The sequence below is a fragment of the Palaemon carinicauda genome, chromosome 17 (genome assembly GCF_036898095.1).
Source record: "Palaemon carinicauda isolate YSFRI2023 chromosome 17, ASM3689809v2, whole genome shotgun sequence".
In the NCBI taxonomy this organism is placed as follows: Eukaryota; Metazoa; Arthropoda; class Malacostraca; order Decapoda; family Palaemonidae; genus Palaemon; species Palaemon carinicauda.
The window spans coordinates 59,082,308-59,094,035 of NC_090741.1; the positions used below are offsets into that span (position 1 = coordinate 59,082,308).

An 11,728-nucleotide genomic window follows, 5' to 3' on the forward strand; every position below is an offset into this window, starting at 1 on the left:
TGAAGTGCACATTCTACTAGGTTATACAGGTCAATGATGACTCTCTCTAGGAAAAAGACCACAACAACTCTAGGAAGAGAACACACCCTATTGTTACCTGTTTAGCGCTTTTCCGGGACTGGAAAAATACTGAAAGAAAGAAGAATAGCAGCTACCTTTCCCATCACGTTTGGCAGCAGCAAAGCCGTCTTTCTAAGACAAAGTACATTGATGTCCAAGGATTGCCGACCACCTTAGTGTTACATCGTCATCGTCACAGGGCCACAATAGCGAAGGATTAAACAGCAAACAGAAACAAGAATGAGGATATCAGTAGGTTTGCACAGAAAAATGTCCCACAGATACAATTACCAAGTATTGGGAAACAACACAAATCTTTCCTTGCAAACGTAGAACTGCCTACACATTTATCTAAAAGAAAAAGATTAAAACTACCAAATGAGGACACTGGAAGTACTAAAAGTCCTCAACTTACAAACTTAATAGGTGCCAAGAAGCAATATTAAGTTGAATTTTGTTAAATCAGGCATAAAGTAGGCTTCACCTAACTTGCATACCTACAATTTTCAGCTGCAAAAGTCAACAAATAGTCCCATTTCATATGGCAATAGTTGTCTTGCTTAGTACATTAAACTATATTATGTTAACTGAAGTATTTCATTACAAACTTTTGATACAATATCTATGATTTACGACTTCAGTTGGATTTGTTTGTATCTTTGAAACGTTTGTAATATAAGGAGCTTCTACATCTGTACTATCTGGCAACAGACAACAAAAGTGGGACCTATTTGGCCTATATGGTGGGTGGGACTTACCAGCCACCCTCCAGCTAACTATCGCCACTTTGTTAAGTCTTAATACCCGTATCCAGCTTTACTGGAAGCATAATCCTATTAGAGCAAACATTTGTATTCATGAAGGAACAAAGACATTCACCGAAAATAATATACGACAGCAGTTTTAAAAACCTGATCTTAAAACTTACCCGAACAATTGCCTCTGATAATCGATCTGTGACTTTCTTGCATATGTTAGCTACAAGAGCAGTTGATGAGGCCGGAAGTTCATTTATTACAGTCTTCAAGGCAAGCGAAGACATATCTCTTAGCTGTTCCCTGTCACTGACCATGTGATCACACAGTGATTCCACAATTGAATATACGTGGAACTCTTTCACCTTATTCACAAGAGGCCCCAAACTAGAAAGAAAAGAAACATTTGACAAATTATGTTCATACAATCATATTAAAATCATTAAACAATGTAGATGGCCAGACAGATCCTTTGTCATATACTGACAAGTAATGCATGGCGACTACTGCATTTTTCTTCCAACCCTTATAGGCCAATTCTGAAACCCTACTGTTTGTTTCATGTAAAGAAAAACCTTTACAATAGACTTCCAAGTCTCAGTAAGCTTTCATATAACTACGTATTTTACTCAAGTTTGTTTTATAATTTATTACACTTGTAAGTACTTTCATTACAAAACATAATAAAAGGTAAAAATTCAAAGGATATGCTAATTTTCTAACCTTTAAAAAGAAATACCATTACATGCCAGTAACTAACAATTCTACATGAAGACATAAAAAAACACTCAATGGGCAATAAGCAATTGGAAATCTATTATTATTACAAAGTTATAAGCACAGATCCATTAAGTACACATTATGAAAATTCCCTATGGAGATAATATTGAACTTGGGAATATAGAGTGAATTGTGTACAAGATATTTTTTTACTCTAATGTAATGAGCATAAATAGCTTACTGTAAAACTGTTGATAATCAATTTTACTCAAATACAGATAACAGGATGATGAATTTTTTTCTTATCCTGCTGGCACTTAGGATAAGTGACTTACAAAATCTAACCAAAAACCATACTAACATTAGACCTATAATTTTTTATAGTTTTCATGATGAATTAATTTTCAATGGAGAACAGTATCATAAATAAACTTACAAAGGAGATTAGACATAACTAGGATGAGATAAATGCTGATCATGTCATACCTATCAAAAATATAATGAAAACTTCCTGAATTTTGCCCATACTGTATACAACTGATCAATATTTCCCTTGATTACTGTTTAGGTACACATTTTAAAACATTTACTGGCATGGAAAAAATTCTAGTCAATACAAATGATAGACAAATATTTTTCCTTACCATTTAACAGCAAGATTTTGTACTTCTCCATTCTTGTCCTCCAAAAGTTTCAGAAGCATTTTAACGACCTTCCGTTCAGAATCGTCATCCAGTTTTATGGAGTCTTTCTGGAGTTCTGTCATTAAATCATTCGTAGCCATGAATCGATAATCCTTATCTGTACTAGTCATCTGTGGGGTAAAATTGCATTATTAGAATTTCTACCAAGTTAAAAGATAACTTTGGTTGGAGTGCAATTTGCTACTATTTAAATATCTACGAACTATTTTCTTACATATGAAAATACACCTATCATCAAATTTTAAAACTATATAGAAATAAATATAATAGTGAAAGTGTTATATGCTTTTGGTTAAAAAACTTCAATGTTCTAAATAGGTTAGGTTTCATTATGTGATTTTATAGACCAATAAAAGAACAAGAAAATAACTCACTCACTCATATTGTGATTAGACCAAAATTGTGATGGATTGACTAAGTGAAAAGAGATATGAGGAAGTTGGGATTGATCGAGGAAGATGCACTGGACCGAAGGAAATGGAGAAATGTGTTGAAGAACCATTACAGCGACCCCAAATAGGGAAAAGCTTGTAGAGAAAGAAGACTCATATTGTGACTAACTTGACAAGACTAAGGCAAATGCTTGTTAAATCTCAAACAATACAGTCAGCGTAGGACAGCCTTAAAATTCAACAAGACAAAAATTAGTTCATCAATTCAATGAATTGACTTCCAAGCCTAGCCTATTTATGGACACTCAACTAGGCCAAGAAATGTGGACAGAAAAGAGGAAGCACCGAAATGAACCAGTCAAGCCCATCAGCATCTCGTCCTCTAACGCCGTTATGCTAAACAAGAATACTCAAATGAATTTAACTACATCAAGAAGCAAAGATGATGGTTATAAAGTATTCACAGATTTCAATGATTCTTCCTCCAAGGAATGGTGAAGAGGGAGGACCGGAAAAGGCTCACCAAAGACCTCGTAGTACTTCCTCTGCCGGCCACCAGGAGGTGGGACGAGTCTAGAGGATGAGCCTGCCCAGAGGGAGCCGGTGATCTGAGCACACGCTTTTTGTTGGGCACTCTTCAGACCATGGGGGCTTTTGAGTACCATAGATGTGATCTAAGACAGTGTCTTTGCCCTCCTAAAGAGGCATCGCCAGGTCTGATAACCCATTGATGGCCCTCATGCAGGCCAAAACTTGCCAGAAGGCATGTTCAGACTCCCCTTGCTCTGCCTCTGGAACTCGGACCAGCGGAACCACCACGATGGGGCAGGGGTGGAAGGAGCTCGTTAGGAGATTCTTCCTCTTGCGAAGGTGCTGGTCGTCGAGTAATCAGTCGAGAAGGTGTAGGAACAATGATACTCGGCCTCTGCTTGGATATTTTAACTGGAGTCACTTTGGCTCTAGGCGAGACTACCTTGTCAGAAACTCCTCTTTTCCTCTTCTGGGGGAAGGAAGAAATCAAAAGTTTCTTTGTGGGGAGAAACCGTGGATCTTCGCCTTGGATCTGCTGTAGGCGAGGAAGACTTCTCCAGGGGAATCCTAGCGGTCTCCGAAGGACAAACAGGGGGACCCCTGCCATGAAACCTTGAGAGACAGCCCTCACAAGAGCTCCAAACCCCGGTTCCTGACCTATCACTGCGCTATTTGAAAGATCCTTTGAAGGGATTGTTGAAGACGGTTTCTGCAAAGGAGCCTTGCCTGAGATCGATGAAGACCTAGCGGGAGACTATAGTTTCGCAGTTTCCTTACGAAGAAAAGGGACTAATCTTGAGTATGGTTCCTTAGAGACCCTGAATGTCTGATCTTCCCAATGTGAAGATCGTTGGGTGACGTTCCTGTCTCTTGGGTGAACACAATGTGCTTCATTTGTGAGGAGAGGGCGAAGGAGAATGTCTGTGCTCGGAAAAGTGGCTGGAGGCTCGAGAAGGAGAAGGCATGTCAGACGAGAATGCAGACAGTCCTTGGAACAGTGCCATTCTGGCGAGCGTTGACGATGGTCAAGGGATTGTTGAGGTTCCGGTAAGCATTGTCTAGCAGATGAGCAGTCGCAAGTCACCGGAGAGTGACAAGCGATCACCTGTTGGGGAGCTGCCGATGGAGAATGTCAGAAGCCTGCCGATTGTTTAGGGGATCAGCAGGTTGGCAAGTGGAGAGCAGCAAAGGACTGATGTTGCTGGACTTTCGATCTCCTAGGCGAGTCGTTGGCGAACGACAAACCGTTGATGGTGAGCGGGCGAACGGTGGAGTCGGAGTGACGAATCAGCGATCGGCAAAGCTCTGGGGAGAGGAGAGATGTTCATGAACGGCAACCCGTTGGTGAACAACGAGCAGGCGAACGATAAGGAACCAGATAATTAAACCCAGCTGGCAAACTGCGAACAGCAGTTCAATGGCGAACAGTCGGCAAGGAGTGTTGGACTGTCGAACGAGTCCAAGAAGAGTTCGTTGAAACAGGTGAGGGTCATGAACCAGATTGGATCGGTGTCCATTGAGGACATAAATGTCGGGCAATAGTAGCACTCAGGTCCTGGGCAGATCCGCATCAGTAACAAGATGTCACACACAAACAGAAAGAAAAAGCAGAAAAGATTAATGGTGGCAAAAATTTTGGTAAGGGGAAGAGTGGTAACAACTGTTCTCCAACCTAGCCCAAAGCAAAGTGAGTAACAAGCACAGGTGTGCGAGTGAGAAGGGTAGCTACTAACCCGCATCCGTCCCCGCTGACTAGCGGGTGGGTGGTTAACCCCCGCTAAAATTCTAATGGGTCGTCTTTCAGCTTCGCCAAAAGTAATACCCTTATAAATAGCGGTGGTTTGTAATCCAGTTGCGGATCAAATCCATAACATTATAGTAATTAAAGCAAACAAGCATGGGATTTCTATTAAATTTCTCAACAAAAAAAAAAAGCCTGGATAACAATAGATCTGTCTGAAGATTAGTTTTCAAAGTTTCATTCCTGAAGCAATGGAATATTTTGTGAAAATATTTCCATTAAAGATCTTTTCTTTTCATGAAATGATCCAGAACATCGTCAGTGCCTTGGTGATTTGCATTCTGATTAAAAGTTTTGAAATTACCACCGATACATCTTCACCTAGGAACAAACATTTTTAACTATTTAACCTCTGGAACAAGGAACAGATTGTGTAAAAAATTGGCCAGAAAATTTGGTCTGTGTACTGTATATTAAATAAAAAAATTAAATCCCAGTTCATGTTGTTTTACCAGACCCTACATCAGTCTCTGCACGATACTTTACAATAATGATTAAATAATGTACTGTACAATACAGTAGAGTACTACATTTCTTATTACAGTTTATTAATGTATTTGGTTTATATAAAATGAAAGCAGGTTGTAAGTACGTTTGTGTTCAGTAATTGTATATAGAACATAGTGTCACTTTATAATGCAAAAATCCAACCCTAGTCGAAAATCAACTTAAGTCGAGCGTTTTGAATCCAATTTACAACGCAATCAATTACTGTGCCATTAAAATTTCTTCTATATCTATATATTGAAGAACATTACTGACACAAAATACTTTTCAATACATTTTTTATCTTTATAATTTTCTTAAAATTAATTCAATAAAGAAAATTTCGATGTTTAGCCAATAGCTATTTAAGCCCAAAAGCATGCAAATGGCTAACAACTGTTTTTGCTCTTTCCTTTTTTTGTAGTTATTAGGTTAAGAATGAAATATATCTACAGTACATTTCAAGCTACATTGAGTAATTTTCTACTAAATCTAACAAAAGTCGCACAAAATCCTTTAACTGTCAATAGATATCCATAAAATATCTTAATTGACCATTTCTACTCTTGTAGTTTATTTATTTCCTTATTTCCTTTCCTTGCTGGGCTATTTCCCCGTTTGGAGCCCTTAGGTTTATAGCACCTTGCTTTTCCAACTGGGGTTGTAACTTAGAATGTAATAATAATAATAATAATAATAATAATAATAATAATAATAATAACAACAAAAATATCACCCACTAAATTTAGAATACAAAATACGACTAAAATAAAATATTTAACTTTATCCTGTTGTTTACTTACAAACCATAACAAATTATAACATAAACAAACAATGTAATCAAATTACTTAATTAAACATTGAGATGTTGTACGCATAGCCCTTTCCAAGAGCACTGAACAAACCAATCCCCTATAGGTAGACGCAGCATCCTAGGTTAGGTTAGGGGTTCATTAGCGACACATGGCAAAATATTCTACGCTAACCTTCTTTACCGAAGATTTGAATGTATAGAATGCTAGTAAGGCTAGTATTTGGTATATACTATACAGTACATACATTTCTATTACAGTTTTTAAAGACAGTACAACTGTTTATTAACGTATTCGGGATGTATGTATGATAGCGGCCACCTGTATGTACAGTAATATTATGTCTAACTTAGAATACGGCAGTGTAAGGGAGGTGTTAGCCCTCCCCCCGTTAGGTAAGGACACGTCTTGTAGGTTAGGGGGGAAAGTTTAGGTTAGTTGATGTCCATTTTTAATCAATACATGAGGAACTGGCCGCTTATATACAAAGGCTCCAACGTATTCTAATCTACAAAATCTCACTCTTATCGAGTTCCTTCTAACAACTTTTCCCGGAAAAGAATCCTTTTAGCGTTAAAATCATCTAATTTCTTTTTCAATTTTAACTCGGGGTAGGTGGGGGTTCCGAGGGGGACTCAACGCGGGGTTATATTTCGGTGGGCGGTCTCCAAACAATGGAAATACAGGCATGGAGATTTAGGTAAAGTTACCTTAGGTTATTACATATGCCCTTAATTTCCTTACATCTCGAACCCGGTGCCAGCCTAATTATCCATAGAAAATGGTATTGTAGGACAAGTGTAATATCATATATATAGTATTTACGTAAATCTTATCCTAATCTGAAGTTAAATTCCTTTAACTCGTCAAATTTTGGCTGAATACAGCAAATAGCTATACTAGTTTAGTCTTTGGACTAACTTTGGTCTTCTTGGTAGTTTTCTGTCCTACCCTACGGAAAACACACTAAGCATAGCCTAACAATTGACGTTTGGCATAGGATCGTTGATCATTAAACTAATTGTAAAATTAATTATAAATCGACTTCCGTAGACAGCATTCTTCGGAGAGTCAGTTGATCGGAAGACACAGGTCAGCGTAAACATAAAATTGAATTAAATCTAAGAGAAATGGTCTAACATAAAATAACACCAGTTAATCTTCCCTACGTTGATCGATTGACTGATTTGAGGTTTTCTGGCATCCTGACATCTAAGGTTATTGATGCCGATCCCTAAGTTGGAGTGTCCTTACCGGTCATGGGGGAGGGGGGTAGGATTAGTTGTCTAGTGGTCGGGACCATTGTTCTACACAATACCCTATTAATCTGATTCTGAGATTATCATAGTCATAATTAATTGAGGCCAACACGCAGCAAAACTCTAGAGCAACGGATGGCTTGATCTAACCTAAGTATGATAGGTCTAAAGATTTTGTCCAAAATTAGGCCTATGAATTAAAAAAAAAAAAAAATTTCAACTATTGAATTTCGTTTTTGAGTAATCTAATTTTTAAATAAACAAAAATTTGTAAAATTCCTCCAAAAAATTTAGCTTTTGATCTATGTCAACAAATAACTTACGATAGGACGTCAAGGTATGTCCAAATTCAACCAAGTTACCTACCTTAAATGCAGATTATATTAAATAATCAATTACTTGACACATAGGCCTTAGACTCAAGATCATTTCGGGCTGGTAGTCCAGCCTACCAGCAATCTGTGATCAGAATTCCATCAAAATAAGTCAAATAGGTCTAGCCCATAGACCTACACATCATCAGACTATAAGGCATCCTACGCTTTTATTCATATCCTAAGCCGCAAATCTATCATTTCAGCCCATTCATTACATCCTGGGAGACGCCCGGATAGTCACGGTGGGCGTGTGGGCGTTTTACCTTACGGAAAATAGGCGTAATTAAGATGACAATACTCCTTTGGAGCGAGAGGTGTCTCTTACGGGGGTCAAACCCTCGTGCCCTCATTTAGCATTATTAAACCCCGATGACCTCGCTAACTACACAACCTCTTAGTGGGTTCATTACCTTCTCGAGAAGATTGGCGATGTGGTAGGAAACACTCGCCATTTTTAAGAGAGTTTCACTTCAAATGTTTAAAAAGAATCTAACCGAGCCACAGCTCTGGGACCTCTCTTCTTTCTTGATGCCGATGACATGCATTTCTCACTAAAAAGTGACGGTTTAAAGATTTTATGGAAGAATTAGCTATTATTATTAAAGTAAACTGGTAATAATTATTCTATTAGTATTATTGTAATTTATTTATTGTATAATCAATAACATTCCACTTTATTTTTATAGTTGCATTTCTTGATTTCACAACAAACAAATTTTATCGGACACGTGTCGCGGGAAATTTGAAGTTTCAGGTATACTATTTCAAAATAAATGATTTCCAATGTATATTTTCAAAATTAGATAAGAATTCATCTGAAAAATACATAAACCATGTTTAATAATATACTATTTACAATACCAATTGGAAAACAATCCCCAAAACATAAAATTCACAAGAATTATGGACATTTCTTGTGGAATTTTAAATAATGTAAATTTCAGAAAAAAAATATATAGTTTCCTCCCCATACATTTTGCTTAAGGATTGATAATATTATTAGTTTCAAGTCGAAATTAAAGAGTTTATAAAACTCAGTCTTATTTCTTAAGGCTAGTTTATAATAATAATAATAGTAATAATAATAATAATAATAATAATAATAATAATAATAATAATAATAATAATAATAATAATAATAATAATAATAATAATAATAATAATAATAATAATAATAATAATAATAATACCTTAACGTGGTGAGAGAGTTTGTTTATCGCCATGATCAGCAAAGCTGTGGTAAGTTGGTTTGCTTTCAGAGGTCATACTAAAGTTTCCCACCATCACCAATCTGCAGTGGCTAGCGTGGTGATGAAACATAACCAAACCACAGACACGATTAAGAACATATGAGGTATTTGGACTAGAAACAGCTGCATTGGCTGTTTTGTATATATATATATATATATATATATATATATATATATATATATATATATATATATATATATATATATATATATATATATATATATATATATATATATATATATATATATATATATATATATATATATATTTATATATATATATATATATTTAATATTTTTCATTCACTATTTCGTTTACTCTAAGGGTCATACTGATGCCTTATTATTATTATTATTATTATTATTATTATTATTATTATTATTATTATTATTATTATTATTATTATTATTATTATTATTATTATCCAAGATACAACCCTAGTTGGAAAAGCAAGATGCTATAAGCCCAGGGGCTCCAACAGGGAAAAATAGCCCAGTGAGGTTCTTGGTGAATCATATACGTAATACAGAATATTTTTATCATAACAGACCCATAATCGTAAACTATAAAGACTTAAGTCTTCAGTGTTCATAACTACATAAACAGCAATAGGCCTAGGTTAAAATTTTTGTTTAAAGGTATTTGTACTTGTATTACTGAATATATATATTGTTAATCACTTCCCTTTCAACTTCCATATAAAAAAAAAAACATTATTCAACCGTTTAGTGACATTTAACTATAGTTTGACAGTGTTGGAGAGAAAGTGATATTTTGTGTTCTTGTCATTATCAATTTATTGCAGAAAACAAGATTATAAAAGTTAACAATCTTGAATATTTTTTTCTCTGTTTTATGAAAATTATTTTTTTTCTTTAATGATCATGAAATATTTTCCGTTGTTAAAAAGGAAAATCCATGAATAGCAAAAATTCTTAGTCTATCTTAAAAAAAAAAAAAAAAAAAAAAAAAAAAAAAAAAAAAAAAAAAAAAAAAAAAAAGTTATTTCCCATTTCCTATACATCTATCCTTTTAATTAGATAAACTTATCAATTTCTTCATTTATGAGTCGCAATTTCATTGCCTGGTTAATATATTTTAGACAATAAAATCTTTTAGACACAAATCAAACGTAATTATGCACTGTGACAGATTCTGCAGTTGAATGATTTTACATGAGTCTATGTTGCAAAACAAGTAAAAGAAAATGAATCTCTTCAAAGAAAACAGAGCTGCATAGGGTAACATATTGTTTAATAAAATGTTCCAAAATTAAGTTTAACAAATATTAGCATGGTAATATATACTTTCTTATTAAGGTATAAAACGTGAAATAAGTAATACTTTCACTATGTCTTATAAATACCATAAGATTTTAGTCAAATAAAATTTTTACAGGAAAAAAAATGTCAAGTGCAAATGACAAATTAACACAGAACGCAATCTAGTTGTCATATTTTACAGTTGTTTATACTTAATTTCAGAGAAATTATTCATTGTTATTTATCTTGATTCAAAGTTATACTGAAAATGGCGATGCTTATCTTTCTTGCTATGCGCTATGATCATTTACATTTCCTGTTACGAATGTTTATCCTCTTCATGGATTTTGTAATGCGTAGAAGATTCAGAGATGGTGGAGAAGGATTGGACTGGATTGGTGATAGGAATTTAGCAGACCTAGAGTATGCTGATGATGTTGTCCTTAGCTGAACACCACAGGATTTGCAATGCTTGCTTACCAGAATGCATGAAATATCACACGAAGTTAGGCCGAAGATAAATAGAAGAAAGACTGAGATGATGAGAATGGAATATGCAATAGAAGATGAAATATCATTGCAAGGAGAAGGGATTAATGAGGTAGAATCATTTAAGTATTTAGGAACTATGATCTCTAATACAGGGTCTTTAGAATTAGATTTTAGTGAAAGACCAAGATAAGCAAATCAGACAATGGTTAGGTTAAGTAAAATTTGGAAATCAAATCGCCTGAAATTACATATAAAAACCAGACTATATATCAGTTTGATGAGATCAGTATTACTGTATGGACAATGGTCATGGTATGACAATGAAACAGTCTCCAATAGATTTAGTAGATTTGAGAACAAAGCCCTCAGAAGGATATTGAGAGTTAAATGGCAGGACAGGATTAGAAATGAAACTATAATAGAGATTACTCGAGTGCCATATGTGGATGAGATCATGATGAGGGGTAGATGGAGATGGTTTGGACATGCTCTTCGCACTCCCTAATAAAGATTAATTCACCAAACGTTCAGCTGGGCTCCACAAGGCACTAGAAGAGTTGGAAGACCCAGGCCTACATGACTGAGAACTATGAAGCGTGAAGTGGGAGATGATGAATGGAAAAGCGATGAATTAAAAACTCGAGATAGAGACAATTGGAGAACTCAAACCGAGGCTTTTTGCGTCAATAGGCGCAGGAGGAGATGATGATGAGGATTGCGAAGGTCAGTTATCAGTAGACATACTGTAGGAATTGTAGTAGGCCTATTTAAAACATTCTTGGCTCGCAATCCGTTGGTTGAGAATATGAACCCTGCTCAAGTTCTA

General features: G+C 35.4%; 1 protein-coding gene across 1 annotated transcript in view; it reads right to left on the bottom strand.

The window, feature by feature from the left end:
* Cand1 (Cullin-associated and neddylation-dissociated 1) overlaps positions 1–8,445 on the bottom strand; it is a 48,998-nt gene extending 40,553 nt beyond the window's left edge. The window contains exons 1-3 of the mRNA XM_068391087.1: positions 8,308–8,445; positions 2,180–2,349; positions 989–1,202 (exon numbers count right to left, since the gene is read on the bottom strand). Coding sequence (XP_068247188.1) covers positions 989–1,202; positions 2,180–2,349; positions 8,308–8,349 — 426 coding nt within the window. The 5' untranslated portion in view covers positions 8,350–8,445. The remainder of the gene's footprint in view (positions 1–988; positions 1,203–2,179; positions 2,350–8,307) is intronic.
* Between the last annotated feature and the right edge of the window lie 3,283 nt (positions 8,446–11,728).